General features: G+C 43.2%; 1 protein-coding gene across 4 annotated transcripts in view; it reads left to right on the forward strand.

Moving 5' to 3' along the window:
* The window catches only part of tns2a (tensin 2a), a 50463-nt gene that overhangs the window by 26617 nt on the left and 2406 nt on the right, over nt 1–21440 (forward strand). For 2 of the 4 annotated variants that reach the window (XM_029436420.1, XM_029436423.1), the window contains exons 4-27: nt 4850–4888; nt 5338–5379; nt 5835–5884; nt 6902–7085; nt 7282–7332; nt 7440–7562; nt 8813–8877; nt 9436–9519; nt 10638–10750; nt 11570–11630; nt 11984–12059; nt 12327–12456; nt 13236–13301; nt 13475–13591; nt 14345–15922; nt 16224–16389; nt 16862–18069; nt 18650–18781; nt 18913–19008; nt 19117–19194; nt 19382–19462; nt 19581–19749; nt 20303–20371; nt 20662–20691. In XM_029436420.1, the coding sequence (XP_029292280.1) occupies nt 4850–4888; nt 5338–5379; nt 5835–5884; nt 6902–7085; nt 7282–7332; nt 7440–7562; nt 8813–8877; nt 9436–9519; nt 10638–10750; nt 11570–11630; nt 11984–12059; nt 12327–12456; nt 13236–13301; nt 13475–13591; nt 14345–15922; nt 16224–16389; nt 16862–18069; nt 18650–18781; nt 18913–19008; nt 19117–19194; nt 19382–19462; nt 19581–19749; nt 20303–20371; nt 20662–20691 (4808 nt within the window). The remainder of the gene's footprint in view (nt 1–4849; nt 4889–5337; nt 5380–5834; nt 5885–6901; nt 7086–7281; nt 7333–7439; nt 7563–8812; nt 8878–9435; nt 9520–10637; nt 10751–11569; nt 11631–11983; nt 12060–12326; nt 12457–13235; nt 13302–13474; nt 13592–14344; nt 15923–16223; nt 16390–16861; nt 18070–18649; nt 18782–18912; nt 19009–19116; nt 19195–19381; nt 19463–19580; nt 19750–20302; nt 20372–20661; nt 20692–21440) is intronic. The other 2 variants (XM_029436421.1, XM_029436422.1) reach the window with 2 other exon arrangements.

Raw genomic sequence — 21440 nt, forward strand, 5'->3', positions numbered from 1 at the left:
TTGTAAAATTTGTTTTTTGATGAATAACTCTCAAACTCACTGTCGCAGGCTCTCACAAACACACCCGTTCTTACACTAATAACATACCAAGGCTGCTACCTCACCCCTAGTTATCCATTTTGGAACCCACCGCTTTTAAGCCATGCGTTGAGAGTAGAGAGCTGTGCATTATCCATTAGCCATGCTTCTTCTGGCTTTGATGGATCAAAGAGCATGTAAAGAGCTGGAGGAGCCAGGGCCACTGCAGCAAAACAAAAAAACGGACAGAGTGTAAGAGCACAGAGGGCTGGCAGACGGAGATGGAAGAAGGAGGGCAGGGAAAGGGCAGTTTAGAGAATAGAATGTACAGACAAAAATTATAATACCGTCACAGTAACAAGAAGGGCAGTCGGAGAGCGCAGAACTCCACCAAGTCCATTTCATAAGTGGAAAATAATGCGTGTATCCGTGATTTTGGATCCGCTCCAAAATTGAATGGGTTCTTCCTTGGCCCATTCTACAGCCTTCTCCCAAGGTTCATGGAAATCAGGGCCAGTAGTCTTTCTACAATCCTGCTGACAAACAGACAAACAAACCAAACTGAAAGCATAACCTAATGAAGTAAGTGTTATGCGTGATTGTTTTGGTCATATTGGTCACTTTTCTTGCTGCTCTTTCAGTGTTTTAGGCAAGTTTTGTGCCTTCACATTTTAGGCATGTAACCAGCACAATCCAAAGCAAGTTAAAACAAGCTTGTCATGGGTCTTTGTCTTTTTCAAGGATATTTGGTTACTGGGGATCAAACATGTGACCTTTCAGTTTTAAGAAACTTCAAGACCGGGGACCAAGAAGACGTAAGAACAACAGCGGAGGTTCAAAAGGAAGGCACAGTGAATGAAAAGATTTCATGAAAAGCGAGGTGGGAAGGCGGAAAGGTGAGAGGAAGACAAACAGGAAGGTGATTGTTAGAAATCAATTAGAGAAGAAAAAAGAAAGAGAAGAAAGAGGAAGGAAGTATTGGGATCAAGAGAAAGAGGAGGGGGAGAGGATAAACAAAGGAAGAGGGTGGTGAGGAGAAATTGGAGTGAGAGACTAGAAAAATGAGGAATAGAAAGAAGAAATATGACATAACTAAAAGAGAAAAGAAGCTGCAACACAAAATAGCAAAAGCCCAAGTAAATGTGAACGTGTGTGACGAGATGGGCGGAGGTCAATTAACAGGAAGTTTGTGCGTAAGTGTTGGCCTGGAGAGATGGAATCTGGTGTGGTGTGTTTGTTCTGGTTTAGTGGTCGCCCTCAGCAGGCCCCTTCACTGGGCACTGGGAGAGAGGATGTAGAGGAATAAATGAGGGACCGTTTAGAAAGAAGAAGGAATGTGTCAACCCAGGTAAAGCCTGATTCATTCAGTCAGAAATAAAAGCAGTTAAGGGTACAGAGTCAAAATTGGGTAACTGTAGTCATAACTAGAAAACAATGTGGACTACTTCCAGGATTAAGTAGAAACTGGAACCAGTCATTCCAGAAGGTTTTCATTTGTCTTGTTAGAAGCTAGTTGAATTGCTTGAATTTTCCGACAATACCACCAGATTTCATTACGAGTTTTGTGGCATGGCTTTCATTGAATGTTTGGTACATCGAACTCTCTTGGTATCCGCCTGGGATAGCAGATTCTCTCAACATATATGTCACCATCATCACAGCTTTATAAGGCTCTAAGGTGTCATGAAGAGTGGACCCAAACGCAGGAGACTCCAGGCAAAAGGAACTTGAAGAAATAACTTTTATTCAGTCAAGGCAAAGCTGATCATTACAGAACAAAACCAAGTATCCAAGAAAGCCTGACCAGAAAACCAGGACTTAAATTACAAACTAATGTAATGAGGGGATGAATTGCAGGTGGAGAGATGGTGGAGAAGCTCAGGTGAGGGGAATTAGGTGATTAGGCAGGAGAGCAGGCAGGGAGCTGATTGGCTGGGAAACCTCTGGAAGCAGGGAAAGACTAACGAGGCTGATTCAGAGCAGGTGTGTAGATGAGCAAAGGCGGGAAAGTCAGCAATGACACACACAAGAGGAAAATCACAGGAAACCCAAGAAAACAAAGTCCAACGAAGAGTCTGAGGGCATCATATGTAGTTCTCAATAAAAAATATGTCAGCATTTTACCATAGTATAGCCTTATTGGTATTTAGCCTTTCTGAGGCTATTTTAATGGTTAAATTAATGAATTTTATTTCATCAAATAAATTACCCCTATGCATTTTTTAACAGCCCCCTTCAGTCACTTTATCCCGGCGCCTGGCCTGGGTGTGGACCTGTAACTACTCAATACATCAGTAATGTAGGTCTGTTACATTACTGTTTCTGTTTCAATGCACATGCCCCATGACCATCCACGTGTCTTAAATTTATGCCCTAAGTCGGATATAAAAACCAATTGTAAAACCTCACTGTAAAATACTCAGGATCACACAGGTATTTATGCCAGGAAAAGGGAACAGAGTTTTTGGTGAGAATTCGTGTGAGACTTTTCAACCAACAATGCAAAACTAGAAGGGCCTCTCCAAAATTGAATGGGTTCTTACTTGGCCCATGCTACAACTTTCCATCAACGTTCAATAAAATCGGGCTAGTAGCTTTTCCATAATCCTGCTGACACTGAGAAAAAACAACCAATAAACCGAACCAAAATCATATCCTTCACTAAGACACTGAACACCAATTTGCTCACTTTTGCAAGCTGCTGTACCCAAACAGTTTAGCTAAATTCCTGATACTGTATGTAAACTTAGAGTAGAACAATTAAAAGGCAGTCCAATAGACAGCCAAGCAGAAAAAGAGGCATATTTCCTTTTAATAAGAGTCAAAGAGTGAAGAGAGGGAAAGAGATATTTGACTGGGGCAGGAGGGAGGTAATTGCTTGCTTGTCATGGTAGTTGAAAATGTAGTTTAGAAGAATGACAGAAGTAGGGTACATCATGCAGAGATCAAGTCCGGGCTCACAGTAAGAGCACAGAATGGATTGCTACATTCGTACATTTGAGTTTTCATATGAGTCAAACTCGCTGTCTTATTTAACGGGGACTTTCAGATGTGCTATTTAAATACAATGCTTTCATGTGCTCAGATTTCAGAAAAAAAAAACCTGCCAACTAAAATGAAACTAATCAGCGTCAGCCTGAGGGAGCTAAGACATGAATTGTGTTCAGGCTGGGAATAAATAAAGAACCACAACACAGGATAAGATTTGAGATTAATTTCCCTACGGAGATGGAAAAAAAACATTAATTCTCAGAGTGAGTCACACAGGAACATTGTCCAGTTAGTCACTTGATAGCCGAACCTGAACCTGTTTCCGGCGACTTCTGTCAAACAAGGCGAGTCTCAATTTAGCTCATTATCTGTTCCTCTGGCTTCCTGTTGATGTCTGTAGTTATGTACAGTAACAGTAAGATAACCGAGAGCTGGATGCTTAAGTAAGGAGGGAAGAAAGAAACACAAACTGAACAAAACACACACACACACACTGTGGTGACACACCCACAGGTTCAGGGCCTGTGCAACTTCCCTTTTGTGCACAATGAGATATACACAAGCCCTTGCCCTTTTCCTGTAGCTAAATAAACAGTCCAAAAAGGGCCATGTAGCGGGAACACTGCTGTGTGTGTGTGTGTGTGTGTGTGTGTGTGTGTGTGTGTGTGTGTGTGTGTGTGTGTGTGTCCATGTGTTGCGTGTGTTACGTAAGCATGGCCCTCGGCCCCCCTTCATTAGGGCTGCTGTTCAGCTCCTGCTTCCTTTGGTCACAGTTCATTGACCCGCAGGCCCATTATGACAGACATGGGAGTTGGATGTGTTGCTCTGTATGTGTGCGTTTCTGTCTCAGTGCTCCTCCAGCTGTGCATTTGGCTTCCCATGTGCACATACTTTACATTTTCTAAACATGCTCTCAATCATCAACTGCACTAGTACTTACGTGGCACTTGAGTGCATCTAAGTAGTTTCACAGACAGTGTTTGTGCTCTATTCATCATCATGTAGCTCTTAAAACAAATGTCGCTCTGTGTGTATTGCTCCCCCTGACTGGCCTCTACAAGCTGCACTGCTGAGCCATCTGATAGTGGTGAAATACTATCTTAATCGTAGATGGGCAGTGTTCCCAGCAGTAGTTGACAAATTGAGATATAAAAAGGTAGAATTGTCATGTTTTTTTTCTCGCAATTACACGTTCCTGTGCAGCAAGGTTTGTTCCCCTGCATTGTTAGAGGCACACAAATGAATGTCTACAGTACTTAACGAGAACGGCAGTTGGAGAGCGCAGACTTCCCCAGAGCCAAATGCCCCATCTCATCGAGAGAATGAATATGAAAAATTTGACGTTTATGTTCCTCTCTCTCTCTCTCTCTCTCTCCCTACAATTCTTGTTATGTTCTGTATTAAAAAATGGAAGAATAACATTCTTGCCGTTAGCCAGTTCCCAGTGCTATTCAACAACATAACTACGTCAACGAGCTCTTTAGCAACAACCTCAACGGCGACTCTGCAACAAACCCTTTGACGCTCGTAATGTGAACACAGCATAACCGTCTCCTGGCTCCAGCAGAGGGGTTTCAATCTTCTCATCAAATTCTCGCGGCAAGGAACTGAAAAAGCATATTTCCCATGAAGTTAAACTACTCCTTTAACGTAAGCTTAAGGCTCAATAGTTATACGGACTTTTGTGTTTTATTTGTGGATTGTTCCATCTCTATTTTTTAGGAAACATTTTCTCTTAATTATCTACCAACTCTGACTCTAAAAAGGATGCTTATTTGTTTTTTCCCTGTGTGTGTGTGTGAACCTTGTATTAACGTGTGGCTGTCTTTGTGTGTTCCAGGTGACCTCGGCATGCATCCCAGCTCCCGCCAATGATCTGGTAAGTCTCCTTCGTCTCTTTTCCTCAACAGCATTCTGTCTACAAGACTAGTTTTCCCTCTCTGCCTGGCCTTAGTTACAAGGTATGGCTTCCCAAAACCACCGTATGGTTTCCTGAGCTGCATTCTTTTTGAGGAGCCGAGCCTTCAACCCAGTATGAGCTCGGTTCATTCCTGGAGCACTGCAGGATTCCAATCTAGAAGAGAAAAAACTGTTGCTTTTGCTCCAGGAAGTATTAATGTTTATCCATTAGAGAGTCTGTTTGTTTAATTAACTGTCCTTTCCTTCCTCTGTCTCCCCTCCTCTCTCTCTGTCACCCCCTTTCGACCTCCTCCCTTTCTTACTTGCCCCCTTCTCTTCACTTCTTTCTCTCCTCTCTTCTTCTTCTTCTTCTTCTTCTTCTTCTTCTTCTTCTTCTTCTTCCCGTCACCTTTTCTTTCTTGTATCCAGCAGCGTCGAGGGACCCCTCCTTCTCGACACATCCAGCACCTGGTGAGCACACCTCTGCACTCTTTCTCTGCATCTTCCCTTTTCCTCTGTCACCCCCCCCCCCCCCCCCATTATTTCCCTAGTGTCATGCTATGTATCTTGGAAATGTCCAAACCTTGTAAGGGAAAGCTCGCTTGGGGCTTCATTGAATTTGATTTAGCAGATACTAAACAAACCAAAGTGAGAGCAAAGCCAGTTACACTAAAAGTGAGAATACTAACCAAACCCTAAAAAACTGTTCATTACATACCATAATAGGTACCACTCCTCGCCGCTCCCTCATGCTTTTTTTATCTGATTGTAACTGTACACAAATACTTTAACGTTGATCTTACTTATTGGTTCATTATGTAGAAATTAAATAAAAGCAATAAAGCATCTGAGCTTGACTGGTTCATGTATTTGGGTTATGGGATGGCCTCATTAACCAACGGTATCTTTGTTTGTTTTTTTCACAGGGGTCCACCAAGTCTCTGACCTACACCAAACAGAGAAACACCCTGCCAAGGTAAGTGTCTCATTCATTTCTTATAATATTTGGGTATTGATGTCTATATTTTGAAGGGCCTGTTACTACGGAAGCCCTGAGAGGAAAGAAATAAGAAATGTGATCAATTTTCTGATTGAAATAGTTTTCTCCTGTTGTTATGAATCAAGAACAGGAGAAAGGGTTTTGGCAGGTGACAGAAATATTTTTTGTCAAGATCATTTTTCTTAAAGTATTCATGTTTTTTTCCAGTTTTTTGTTTTATCTGCACATTTATTTATTTTTTGAAGCGCAGAAATGTATTTTTATCGGCTTTTTATATGCTGCTTTGAGTCCTATTTATAACATGTGTGCACCTTGGGAACTTCTGCCTCTTGTGGCCGAAATTAGTATGACATCATCATATAAAAATACAAATAAATAAATAATAGATGGGAAAAAGGTTTTGGCAGGTGAATTTCTATTTGATCCTGGTACAACAAATTCCCCCCGTGAATATTTGCCAGACTTTCAGGTTTCACAGATTAAACAAGTGAATAAATAAATTAGAACGATTATTTTGTTCATAAGACATAAACACAGACTTCGAAAATGGATCACCCGATTTTTTTCCTCACTAGCCACTTCCTTACGTTGCTCTGTTCAAAACAGATTTTTTGTTACAGAAATCATTTGGTGCAAATAATGTCTATGGGTTTCCACATCTGCACTGCTCTGGCTTTGCTCTAACAGTGTCCTTCATATTCTGCCCTCTTTCACCTGCTCCCCACACTAATGACCACCTCCTTCATTCTTTCAGGAAGATTTAGCATCAGTCATGTGGTGGAACAAGTTAGCTTTTGATCTACATGTCACACACAGTATCCAGTTTCTCTCTTTTCCTTTCATGCTCTAGTTTCTTTTTCTCTCCATCCATCCATGAAGCCAGAAGTTTCATCAGACTGTGTGTGAAGAAAGCACATCCTCTGTGTCTCTTTGCACGACCACCCAATCCCTCACTCTTCTCCATCCCCCCCCCCTCCATTTTTCCTTCTCCAGGAGCTTCAGCGTGGACCGTGTGATGGAGAGAGTGATGGAGCGCCACTACGACTTCGACCTGACCTACATCACCGAGAGGATCATCTCCGTGTTCTTCCCCCCTAAGCTGGAGGAGCAGAGATACCGCGTCAACCTGAAGGAGGTGGCTGCCATGCTCAAGTCCAAACACCAGGACAAATTTCTGGTGAGGGAACAGAAATACGGCACACAGTAATTACAGAAGCTTTCAGTTTGTCTGTGGCGTCTGTATTGAGTGTTCTTGTTGCACAATAGACTCAAAATGTTTTGACACTGGAAGCCGCTAACTACACTTGGCAACCCACAAATGAGCAGTTTGTTTTTTTCTGTCACTCCCGTGATAAACATATTTTCTGTTCCAGCTCCTGAACCTCTCCGAGAGGCGCCACGATATCACCCGACTGAATACGAAGGTAAAATTTACCTTAATTCTCGTAACTCTGTGTTGAGAATTCAATCCACAGCCTTTTGTTTAATCTCCTCGTACCTCATGATCTTTCCCTCCATCTCAACCCACCAGGTTCACGACTTTGGCTGGCCCGACCTCCACGCCCCACCGCTGGATAAGATCTGTGCCATATGTAAGGCCATGGAGACATGGCTGACCTCTGACTCCCAGCACGTGGTGGTCCTTCACTGCAAGGTCAGAGTTCAGGGGGCCACCAAGTTTAGTTTTTTTTCCCACAGACGGACGTCACACTGTTTCTCTGGCTCTGAAACATGCAGATGTATCCAAATGTAGTAATAGTAAATAGTAAAGTTTTGTGGCATATTGAATTGTAAATAGTGCTAATTAGCTAGAGAACCAGTTCCCAAACACATAAAAAAAAATAAAAATACTAGGAGAAACAAGTGCATTTCACACTTAAAAAAGGCCTGCTTAATAATCATAATTAAAAATGCTTTAATAATAAACAAATTCAGGGGGGGATCGGGAAATTCAAGTACCAAAGACTGAGAGACTGCTACATGGAAATACTAAAGTACAAGTACATCAAAATGATACTAGAGCACACTAAATGTACTTAGTTGCATTCCAGTGCTGCCAGATAGCTGAATGCTTATTTATAATTACATGGTGCAACATGCCATCATGGATAAATATGAACATGTCTGTCAGTTACATTTTCTTTCACTTGCTTGTAATCAGCCTTAATCCCTCCATCCACTCTTTATATTATACATTAAATTAGATATTGCAGTTGAACTATAACTTGACTAAAAACCAAAATTGCAGCGTGCACCATATAATTCAATAGGCAGGACTCCATGTTGAATTCCACCTCGTTTCATTTCATGTCATCCTTTCAGGAAAGTAGTGGCAATTTGAAGTTTACCACCGCTACCAAACAATGACCAGCGAACACTGAGGAGAGACCGAGCTCCCATGACTTGTCTGCATGTTTTATTTATTGGTTTTGGTCAGGAGAATTTAAATACTAAAACCAGACTACTTCTGTGGTCTGCTGACTTTCCTCTACATTCCAGCCACAGCGGCCATTCTTTCACATCTGTAGATCACGTCAGGGAGGGGAATAAACAACGTTTTTGTCCATGAGGAATCCTCCATTGAGCGACACGCAGAGCAAAACAAGCTTTAATTTGTGCTCAGGGTGGAGGTGCTGTATGTGTATCTGGAGGGGTCGCATTAGGAATTTGAGGCTGGAATGTCTTTGGAATGTGTCAGGATGTTCGGAGCACCCAGTGTGACCACAGGGAGCTTTTTAATTTTAATTGCTTGTCCGTGTCTTTCTCCGTCCCTTGACCTCTCACTCTGCATAAGGTCTGTCTAAAAGAAATCAACCCTGTTGTAAAAAAAAAAGTCACATATTACAAGCTGTGTGAGTACAGGATGAAATCAGTGCGTCATGATCTTTCCTCTCCCTCCTGCAGGGCAACAAAGGTAAAACAGGCGTGATCATCGCAGCCTACATGCACTACAGCAAGATCTCTGCAGGGTGAGTGTGTGTGTGTGTATTGGAGACATCCAGAAAGCCACACTTTGACATTTTCTTGTTCATCACAATATTACACATGGAACACATTAAAGGTTATTAAACTGACATATTGGATTCAAACTCAATGTGTGCATGCCAAATATGTAAAAAAAAAAAAAAACTTATTGCAACAGTATATCTAGTGTCTGATGTTTTTCTTAATTCTAAGTATATGCAGCACAATGATTTCCATTCAGACCTTGTTGATAAGTTGTTTGATAAATTAAGCCCAGTGGATTTTGTGCAGGAACAGTGGAAACTGCTTCATCCTGAAGCCAATGCCAGCTGTATCCTCTCCATGTACTTTCTGGCATCTAGAGGGTCTGCTGCAAGTCCCATGATGGAAATATTGTGTGTGTGTGTGTGTGTGTGTGTGTGTGTGTGTGTGTGTGTGTGTGTGTGTGTGTGTGTGTGTGTGTGTGTGTGTGTGTGTGTGTGTATGTGTGTATGTGTGTGTATGTGTGTGTGTGTGTGTATGTGTGCGTGTGCGTGCGTGTGCGTGCGTGCATTTATGTGCAGGGCGGACCAGGCTCTCAGTACTCTCGCCATGAGGAAGTTCTGTGAAGATAAGGTGTCCTCTTCCCTCCAGCCGTCCCAAAACAGGTAGAGGCCACGAGATGAAATGAGGGGAAATTGACCGGGGGTGAAGGGTGGTGGTGGGGGGGTTGAGGATATCCCACATCACAGCAGAGGTTATTAAATGCATGCTATTTAAGGAAAAAGGGAAACAGCTTTTAGCTTGAAGCTCTTCATACGAAAAACTGCTGGATTAGATTTTAACTTCAGGTTAATGTAATAAGATTAGACGATGGCCGAATTCCATTTAGCTGCTTCAGTTTCAGGATCCATGCTAGTCCACTGTCACTGTCATGTATTACTGAGACAGAACAGAGCCCTCGTTAGTGTTATTAGTAACTTAGTACTGTACGATTACTGCTATGAAAAGTCAAAATGTCTGCTTTGAAATAAGCACATAAAACTGTCCAAAATATACGTGAAGAAAGTGTGTAGAAAATGATTAAAGTATGATAAAGAAAATTAAATTCCAAAGTTGGCTAGTAGACTATGCTTTTAACGGCGGAATATTAGGGGCATTGTAGGTATAAAAACAAATATATGACGGAGCTAGGGAGTAATATTCAGAGAAATTAAAGTGGTAAATATACAAGAAAAAAAGCCAGAAATAAAAAAAGACTAAAAAAGACAATTATTCTCTAAGATTTTAAAGTCATTCATTTGCCAGAAAAAACTCTGTCAAAGAACCACATGGTTTCACTTTGCCGCTGCTTGCCTTCTCAAAGATAATAGTTAAGTCATTTGAACATATCATCATACTTTGATATCTCTCTCTGGTTTGATATCTCTCGCTAACATAAAAAATATATACACTTATACATTTACAGTAATCTCATCATCACATTAAAGGCAGAAAACGTTCCTGAATCGAGTTCAACTGTGACAGACATAAGAAATGTTTCTCTCTACCGACGGGCAGATTGTTTTAGGAAAAGTGAAGTATGTAAACTCAGGAAAATGTTTTTACCTGCCCTGCGTTCTCCTTTGAAGAAAAGTACAGTTGGCTTGCTATCTGATGACAGCATCGTCTGCTCTGGGGCTGTTTGCGTTTTTCTACTTGTTCATGATCTCAAGTCACCATCTGTTATTGTTATTCCTCATTTTTATCTCACTTATTTTATATCATAACGATCTGTCTCTTTCAGGTATATCTATTACTTCGGGGGCCTTCTGTCCGGGGCCATCAAGATGAACAGCAGCCCTCTCTTCCTCCACCAAGTTCTCATCCCATCACTCCCCAACTTCCAGGGGGAAAGAGGTGCGTTTCATCTTTTTAGCCAAATCACCAATGTGTCATAATGGGTACATCTATTTGATCATTCCATACCTCCGGAAGTTTGATTGTTCCACTTTAGCCTACTATATTATTTCTGCAAATTATGGGACGTTTTTAATCACAATCTGGATTATTAAATAATCATTTTACATACAGAAATTAAATACATTCAGACGTAAATAATGAATAAAGTAGAAAAGTGCGATCAGGAGAGTCCTTTAGCATACAGTCATGAATAAGCAGAAAACATATCAGGCTGTTGGGTCCAGGAGTATGCGAGATTAGCTGCGGACAGACACGAGCGTATTGCTACCAATGGAAATGGTTAGAGCAGTCCATTAAGAAGTCCATTTACACCATGTGGTTGGAGAAACATTGGAAATATAGCAAACACAGTAGAATTAATTATGTTTTTAATACGTGTGGATAGATTTCAAATTTAAAAATGCATATCAATATTTGACATTGTGTTCTGTGGCAGTAGTAACTGGTATTAGTAGTAACAGTGGACCCTTATTACTATTTGGGTGGAAAGGGCTAAGACGTGACGGAGGGAAATGCAATTACCTAAACTGATGTGACACTTGTGTTGGCGTGGTGCTCTGACAGGCTTTCCCCGCTGAATCACAGCGATGTTGCCGACTGCAGAGCTCTCATAAGTGCTCACATTCACCCTCCACCCACACATACACTGTTTATCTTTAATCTGATGATCAAGTACAGAGGGCGGGGGTGGCACATTCCTCTATCTTCATGTTGATAATGTTCGCTATGTCTGAATTTTTTCTCTCCTCCTTCTAGGTTACTGCCCCTTCCTAAAGATCTACCAGTCCATGCAGTTGGTCTACACTTCAGGCATATAGTGAGTCTCTCTCTCTCGCTGTCACATGGCAGATATAAGCCAGGGCCTATTTGTTGGCTCTGGGGTGTTTTCGTTCATGAGCTGAGTAATTAAAGAGATAGGAGTGAGGCGAAATGACACAAAGGGCATCTTTCTTCCTCAATCCAGCTTTTATCTCAAATACTCAAAATGTGAAGATATGCACTGTCAAGTAAAAACATGATCAAAATCAATCATTTAGATAGTAGTCTGTGACATGATGCAAACAAAACAAGTTAATATTTTCACAGTTTGTACACATACTGCATGTGACAGCGTTCTTTGTATTTTTTAGTTATTTAACAGCTTGTTTGTGTGTACTGTGTCCTCTACAGTGACCTTAAGGGCACTGGAGGCAGGCGGCTGTGTGTGACCATCGAACCGGCGCTGCTGCTAAAGGGTGACATCATGGTGAGCTCTCATGGGAAGGAAATGAGAAACAACCAAGAAAGAAACAACTTTCCAAAATAAATACATATACCGACATATTTACTCTCGCCATATCTCTCCTCTGAAATATACATTTCACTGTGTTAACAAGGCATCACAATTTGTCTGTTTTGTGCAGCCAGTCATTTGGAAAGTGTAGGTGTCACTCAGTTTTCAAAACAAACCCCTTCATTATCCCACTTGCATTCTGAGCTGCGCCACTTCTTCCCTCTCTGCCGCCCTCTGCAGGTCAAATGCTACCACAGGCGAGCCCAGAGCGCCGACAGAGACACAGTGTTCAGGTTGCAGTTCCACACATGCACCATCCACGGATCCCAGCTCTGGTTTGGCAAAGGGGAGTTGGACGACGCTTGTGCTGGTAAGTTTATATGGGTGGTATAGAACTTTTTTCAGAAGGCTATAATTGTATCTAATTGTAATTGTATATAGGAGGGACAATATGTGTTTTTGATTTTGAGGTGAACTCGCTATTTATATTCAGGCACACTTCTATTAGTTGTTGTGGGATAATCATCACATTCACCTAATTGCCATAATCTTTGGAAGTTATATTTGTGAGAATGTGCTCACAGTGCTTTGCTACCTAGAATGGCCCCATAATACTGTGGTTGAATAAATCCATTAATAGTGGTATTTTAATCCCCATCCTGGACATAATAACAGCTCCCTGGAGGTGAATATATTGAGAGTGGGTTGTACTGTGTGCAGGGAGTGAGGGATCTCTAACTCTCCCTCAGAGACAGTAAAGGAGGTCGATTGAGCTGCTCCGTTTCTTAAGTCTGGAATGAATATGTTAATTTCCTCCTTGGTAATATGTGTAGCTGCAGAAGCATCTGTTGTGTATGTGGTCATTTGTCTATTGCAGTAAATAAAGCTTTACAAATGTAGATAAACACACCCTTGTGTGTCCATGCACCTCAGAACACATCTGTAGAAGGGATTATTAGTATGTTGGATATATTTCAGGGGGTTCCCCACATCAGTGAAACACTGATATGCTTTTATAAACTGTCTCATGAGGAGATTACATTTTTATTGGAAGAATAGAATTAGTTTATTTTTGTGTTCGAAAAAAGAGCTATTTGCAACAATCTTTGAGAATTTTAAAATATTATTCGCTCCTTTTTGTCTCCCCAGATGAGCGTTTTCCGTCTGATGCCACAGTTGAGTTTGTCTTCTCCTCTGGACCTGAGAAGATCAAAGGTTGATACACCCACCTTCAAATTCTTCTTAATCTGTTCTACTTTTAGTTCACATGGGTAGTTCAAAGGAGTAAACATTGATGTAAATTCTCAACTGGACTATAAAGCTTGTTTAAATATCAAAAATACACAAAGAAAGTCAAATGATTGGAAATTGGATGCGTCTTTCCTCAGGCCGTGAGTACCAGAAGAACGACCCGGCCGTCACGGTCGACTACAACACTGCGGACCCATTGGTTCGCTGGGATTCCTATGAGAACTTTAACCAGCGATACCAGGACAGCCTGGAGGGTAACACACTAACTCTTCCCTTCATAAGTCATTACTGACATTACTTAACATCCCGGTTACTATTTTCATTTTGTGCTATTCTATACTTCTACTCCATTACATTTTGGAAGCCAATATTGTACTTTTTACTCCATTACATTTATTTGACAGCTTTAGTTACTAGTTACTTTATAGATTCAGATTATTAGCTAATGCAAAAAATAAATAAACTAATAAATAAACATTGACATATAATTATAGGTTAAGATATCCAGCAGCATTATACAAAGTAATTAAAATAAGCTCTACCTTTATCAGCTGTGATAGACACATTAATGCATCAATAATCATAATCCAGTCATTTATTATATATGATTCTGAAATGTAAAGTAGAGCCAAAGTACTTTTACTTTTGGTACTTTAAGTATATGTTGATGTAAATACTTTTACTTAAGTAAGATTTTGAATTAAGGACTTTTACTTGTAACAGAGTATTTTTACAATTTAGTATTGCTACTTGTACTCAAGTAAAATATCTGAGTACAACGTATAATGGGTTCTTCCTTGGCCCATGCTACACCCTTCCATCAAGTTTCATGACAACCGGGCCAGTAGATTTTCCTGTAATCCTGCTGACAAACGGACAAAAAATGAAAAAAATATATTGGCTTTTGGTAATGAAAGGACAGCCAAACACAACAGCTTATTATTGACTATATGTATAGCCAATGAATACGGTTAGTTTGAAAGCTGTTCTTCCTTATTATCTTACAGTTGATATTGCCCACACCAGAGGTCCTGTCGATGGGAGTCTCTACGCTCAGATAAAGAAGCGCAGAGGTCCCTCTGGTTCTCTCACCTCAACCAATGGCAGCAGCCCAGCGGCAGGCCTTGAAGAAGATAGGCCAGGTCGCCTCATCGCTCATGGTTCTGACTCCGGCCTCTCAGCCCATTCCGTCCATTTGAACCAATCATTTGTCCATCCTGAGCGACAGGAGGAGCCCACTCGCCCACTGCCCCCAACCAGACAGGAGAGAGAGGAGCTTGAACGTCTTCTTGGAGGCATAGAGGGGAACCGGGATGGAGAGCGAGAGACCGCCATCTTGGACGATGGAGATTCTTTGCCCTCTGAGAGAACTGGGACGCTGAGGCTTAGCCGGTCCTGTTCCTGCCGGGATGGTTATCGGTCCCAGCGTTGTGCCGAGCCTGGCTGTGACCGCACCCTTCTCATGCCTAATGGTTACTGCCTCGACCGTGCTCCTGGCACCAACGGGCATCACGGGGCGACCCCTTCTGCCAGCCCCAACCCAGCTGCTCCTCCGTCACACATGGATCTGTGCCAACACTACAGCCCCCACTCCCACCAGTCCCTTCCACCTCCAGATCTGGTGTGGGACCGCCAGGGTGGCCCGCCGCACTACCTACACCGCTCCTGCTCGGAAGCTCCCTCGTCTCGACACATCTGCCCATATCCATCACCAGACCTTACCCCTCACTCACACAACCACCCGCTCCACCACCCTCCGTCCGCCCTGGGTCGCCTCTGCTGTCGGGAAGATGACTTCACTCCCTTTCACCCCCCTCCTCCACCTCACAGCCACCACCATCCCCACCCGCACCACCCCAAACCCTCCAACAGCCCGACCTACCACGATATAATGCTAATGGATGGTCTGCCACCCCCTGGTTGCCCTTGCAGAGATTGCAGCATCAGGAGAGAAGACTCTGTGGCCTATCACAGCCTGAGGCTGGACCATGGGGACAGCTTCCACTGGGATAGAGAGGCGGAGCTTCAGCAGAGGGAGGTGGGGCTTAGGAGAGCCAGGGAGGGAGAGTTACCCAGAGGGTCAGAACTGCACTGGGAGAGGGATCCAGGGCTGAGACGAGGCAGAGAGCTGTCCATCCACTGGGAGAGAGACAGGGAGGCGGAGCTGCAGTGGGAGAGGGACAGAGAGGCTGAATATTGGCACAGAAGGGCCACCGTAGCCTCCTACGGCCCGCAGGGTCACGATCTTCCAGCCTTCACGTTTGACCCCTTGCCATCGGGTCACCCGGCTTATCCAGAGGCGTCGAGGTCCCACGCTCATTCTCACCTGGACCTGAAATACAGCAGCAGCAGCAGCGGTTACCAAACGCCCCGCCAGGTGTGCCCCTGCTCGCCTTACCAGCCCTCGCCGTCTGAAAGCAGGGGCTACGCCTCGGGCTACCAATCTGAGTCCACGTCCCCGCTGCCCCCGGCTTCCTCCATGATAGGGCCCTGCAGCCATAGCAACGGGCCAGCAGAGCATAACCATATCCCCCACCACCACCATCCAGACTCACAGCAGTCATATGGCTCTGAGTCACACACTGGTGAGTCACATTAAAACAGAGATATTCAGACATGTATTTTCCCTCAATAACATGTATACATGATCCAAAACCAACAACAGCATGCACTGAATGATTTATGCTTAGCTAGACATATGCCTTACACATTACTCACAAATTGTCTCATCTTGCCACCTTTTCTTGATGTTTACGGAACGACACATTACATTTTAAATAAACATTTGGCAGCAAAGAATATATTACAACCCCAATAATATGATGATAAAGTCTATACTGAGCTTACGTTTTTGTAAATGTTTTCCAACGTTCCCTACCTTTTCAGATGGCCTTCGGAGCTCTGGTGAAAGTGTGGGCTGGAGGGATCACATTACCCACGGTTCCTTTAAGAGGGTCCACAGAGACGGCCACGCCGCATGCTCCACACCGTCCGACATGTCTGGACCGTCCACTCCTGTCCACACAAGCAGCCCACTACGCACGCAGGAAAGGTATTCCAAGCTTATTCTTTTACTAAGAGGGACAGTAGTGTGGGAAACATGGAATAAATGACACTAAAAGGGATAGTTTGGATGTTTTGGAGTGGGGTTGTATGATGTACTTATCCATAGTCAGTGTATTACCTACAGTAGATGGCGCCCCCAGTTTGTAGAAGAAAAAAAACATTTTCTTAAGAATGTGATCGGACTGCATTTACACCTGACAGAGATCTGATCACAATGCGAACCAGACCACCTCCAGATGTGATCTGACCTGATCGCATTGCAATTGCATTCCACCCATTCTTGCATCATCAGGTGTTCCTTATCCAGATAAGATATCCAAATACAGGTTGTATATTACAGCAAATTGAAAATGGGATAAATAAAGATTCAATGAGGAGGTCAGAGTAGCACATTTAGAAATGTTTCACTAGATCACAAGCATGTCTGTGACAGTAATACTAATGTCTGTCCATTTAAGCCCCAGTCCAGGAGGGAGAGGGTATGACATCCGGACTACAGACATCATCAACAGTGACTACGAGGCTCCCCGGCCCCAGGACGGACACTATCGTGCGGATATTATCCCCCAGGAAAGCCAAAGAAGCAGCACAGAGCAGCCATCCCTGCAGCAGGCAGCCAAAGACACACAAACACACACAAACACACCTGTACAAACAGAACTCCACAACCACTGCACTGCACCACCAGACCTGTCTCCTACTGCTCCCCAACAGCAGCACTGTAACCCAAATACACCATCAGCTTCGACGACGCAGAACAATTCTTTTGTTTCTGCAACGCCAACTACATCAAACCAGGAATTCTTCCAGGCTCCATCATCCCCTATCCATGCTTCGTCTACACCGGATGCACACTCTCAACCTGGCCCCCTCACTCTCCAGACCCCCCATCCTTCAGAAGCTGCTGCTCTGCCTTCCATGGTAGCGCAGGCAGTTCCCCAGCCTCAGAGCCAGACCCAAACCCAAACCCCCGGAATGACAAGTCAGACCCCAGCACAGGTCATCAGATCTTCTCCGACCAGGGAATCTCACCCCGAACCTGCAAAACCCATGATCACCCCCAACACCATGTCTGCCCCCGCATCTCCCGCCCAGCCGACCTCCACTAGCACTGAGGGCTCCCCAGTCTCTGATACCCCAGTTCCTGGCTTTGCCACTTTGGGCAGGAGGTTGATGTTGAGTGGGTCCGACCATCACCCTCTGAACCACATCCAGCAGCACGGACCCCCCCACCACCACTACCCCAGCATGGAGCACAGCGCTGCCGGACACACGTCTGCTCTGGACACTAACAAGAGGCCCTGCTACTCCACTCACACTCCTCAACTCTATCCATCCAACTACTCCAATTATTCCACCATCTCTATCCCGCTTCCTCACCCTCAACCGCCTCTGCCAGAGAAGCGCCACCCGCCCATCCAGTCAGGTTCACCCAACGATGGTGCGGGAACTATGAGGCCAGCCGTGGGACACATGCCTCCCTCCACTGCCAGCACCGCCCAGCATCAGCTCCATGTCACATTCTCTCCCACCGTGGGGGAAATTGCAGCCCCTGCAGGCAAAAGTGATGGAGTGGAGTCCGTGGAGACTGAGAATAGGGTCAGTGTGAAGTTTGTCCAGGACAGTTCAAGGTTCTGGTACAAGCCTGGCATCTCCAGAGAACAAGGTAGGTCTTTAGTTACTTTGATGTTCTTTTTCCTAATTTTAACTAAAAATCTTCTTTTTAACAGAAGCCCTGCAAGGCAAATGAGAAAAAAACCTTCCGGTGATCCACTTTCTAAGTCCGATTTGTTTTCTCTCCTTTGTTTATGAATGTAGAACATGTGAAGAAAAGGTTGTCTATGTTCGGAAAAAAGTTTTGGCAGATGATTTTTTTTGTTGTCGGAATAATTTTTCTAAGTGTTTGTAATACTCAGTTTGCCCACAAGAGTCTAAAGTGCACAACTACCCCATGTTCTTCATAGGACTAAAGCGGCAGATTAACGCCGATTAAAATGCATTTAGAAAAAAAGAAAGACGTGACAGTAATGTTACATTACTAACATACAATATATGTACCTTGTGTTGTGAATGAAGAAATTAAAACTCACCTGAAAGAAAACCGCAACAAAAGACTTCATGGATGAAAAAAAGGAACTTTTTTTCACCTGTTCTTAAGTCATAAACACGCCTCTTTATATTTGCTATGGTTAAACACATTTCAGTAGATACCAATTCCTGATATGTTAGGTTGTATTTGTCTGTAGCAATCGCAGCTCTGAAGGAGAGAGAGCCAGGAACCTTCCTGATCAGGGACAGCAACTCTTTCCAGGGGGCCTATGGCCTGGCCCTAAAGGTGGCTACACCTCCTCCCAATGTCAACAACCACAACAGCAAGGGTAACAATTATATTTACGTCACTTAAATACATCTTCCACACTCTAGCTAATCAGGCTATTTTATGTGACATTTTACTTATTATTATTGGTAGACAATGATACTTGTTTACAGTAAATCTCTGCCGTTACAGTGAGCGACCCTCTGGAACAGCTGGTCAGACACTTCCTAATAGAAACGGGCCCTCGAGGAGTCAAGATTAAAGGATGTCAGAATGAGCCCTACTTTGGTGTGTTTTCCTGCTCCAGCTTTAGCATGCGTTCCATAACCTTAAGGAAAGATCATTATTGACCTCTAGGAAATGTAAGAGATTCTTACTGTTATCTGTTATCCACAGGGAGTCTGTCTGCATTAGTCTACCAACACTCCATCACACCCATCTCTTTGCCCTGCGCTCTCAAGATCCCAGAAAAAGGTTGATGCTACATTTCTGATTAAAAAATAATGAATAGATTGATTAATTAATTTTCTGTTGATTTACTAATTGTTTGAGATGAATACAATGTGAACAGATAGAACAAGGCATGGGAAGCTCCATTAAACCTCACAGTGCTGTTAGGAGAATCTTCTCTATTTAACAGGAAGTGCATTTTTTATCTCAGATCTGATAGGAGAGGTGCTGGAGGTTCAACCAGTGAATAATAACATCAGCACGGCGGCTGACCTGCTGAAACAAGGAGCAGGTGACTTCTCTCTTCCTCAAACACAGAGAAACCTCTGAGGTGTGCTCACTATGCTCACCTCTCTCTCTCTCTCTCTCTATCTCTCTCTCTCTCTCTCTATCTGTCCCTCTCCCCTCAGCCTGTAATGTAATCTACCTGAACTCCGTGGAAACAGAATCTCTAACCGGCCCTCAGGCAATCGCAAAGGCAACAGATGCCTTCTTGGGTCGTAACCCGCGTCCCGCTGCCACCGTGGTCCAGTTCAAGGTGACATCGCAGGGCATCACGCTGACAGACAGCCAGCGCAGGTACGACATCCCCTAAAGGATTAATACTTAAAGTGACAGAATTACTTTATTACACACAAATTGTTCCTACTATGACATTATTAGTTAGTGTAATGACACAGTTTGCCTGTGGGGATCACAGGACATTCAAGTGTCCACTTCTTTGGTTATTAATTGCTGTGAGGGAAATACTGTATGATTACCATTTAACACCCACGAGTCGTCATACCTTTCTATGGAGTTTTTGAGCCATGACAAAGGCTAAAATGTGGCCTACAACAGACTAGCTACACCTCCAGGCTTGTTTTTAGCCTCGCCGATAGCAGGACATGTCTTTTGTTACTGAAGCAGTTGTTGATCACTGGCTCGTTAAGAGGAATGTAAATCACCGCAACCACGAGAGGTCCATCAGCACACAGTCACTAATGAGCACAGCAAAATTTGTCAATGACGGACAACACCGTAGCTGCAACTCTAGTGCTACTGCGCTGCGCTTTCATTACATTTCAGTGATGACACTTACAAAAGTTTACTTCTCTCCTGTCTCGCTCTATTTGTGTCTTTCTTCTTCTAGGGTTTTCTTCAGGAGACATTACCCAGTGAACAGCGTAACCTTCAGCAGCATCGACCCTAAGGACAGGAGGTAGGCAAAGAAAAGACTAGTAGCTATTTGATTCTTGTAGCTGTATCATAACTAACCTAAAATCAGCAGAAACAATCGTTCGTTGCACCCATAATCATTCACTGCATTTGTTGCTGTGAGCCCTCGCATGGATCTGTACCTTTGCACGAGAAACAAGTCGCGATGTTTGAGAGCATGCCGGCTGCGGCTGATGCTGCAGCTGCATCGGCTTGTTTGGCAGCTCCGCCTGTGTGTGTGTGTGTGTGTGTGTGTGTATGTCTGAGACTGGTTTCTCTCTCTCTCTGCTTTAGGTGGACTAATTCAGACAACACCGCTGTTAAGTAAGTGCTCTGTTTGTGTTGAAAGTAACAGAGTATGCATGTTTTTCATTTAAAAAATGGGTGTGTAGATACAAGTCGGCGATATAAGAGCCTCTGCATGGCATCAGATTGCGTGTGAGTCTTGGCAAAAATCATTCCAGCAAACACGATTTAACAATGAAAATCAAGTCTCACATATGATCCCCAATTAGATAATACTAATTATTTCATTATATTTAACCCTGCGGCAGCCCAGAGAGGCAAGAGAGAAAAACTATTCTGTATATCCAGTCTGACTGTTGTTTCATCTCCTGTGTTTATGACTTAAGGTGAGGAAAAGGTTTTGCCTGGATAATCTTCCTAAATTCCTTATTTGGTTTCATTTAATCTGTGAAACAAGTTTTGCCAGAATAAAAAAAAATGTAAATGTGTCTTTTCATCTGTGAAAACGGGTGATAAAGAAGTTTTTGTTCTAAATAGGACTAAAAGAATTTACAGGTGAGTTTTAATTTATCCATGCCCTCTAAACATGGGGTCATGGTGTACCGCAGCCTCTTGTGGTCAACATTAATATTACAACAACAAACGCAAAACCTTTTCACCTGGCAAAAAAGAAAATTCTCACCTGTTTGTATAAAATGATCCTCACAAATGAAAAAAATATTAAGGAACCTTTTAAAGTCATGAACACAGAAGAGAAATCCATTTAGATGAGACTTTCGCACTTGCTGCTCAGGGCTTCCGTATAATCCCGTAGACTGTTACAAAGA

The sequence above is a fragment of the Cottoperca gobio genome, chromosome 7, assembly GCF_900634415.1.
Source record: "Cottoperca gobio chromosome 7, fCotGob3.1, whole genome shotgun sequence".
Classification (NCBI taxonomy): Eukaryota; Metazoa; Chordata; class Actinopteri; order Perciformes; family Bovichtidae; genus Cottoperca; species Cottoperca gobio.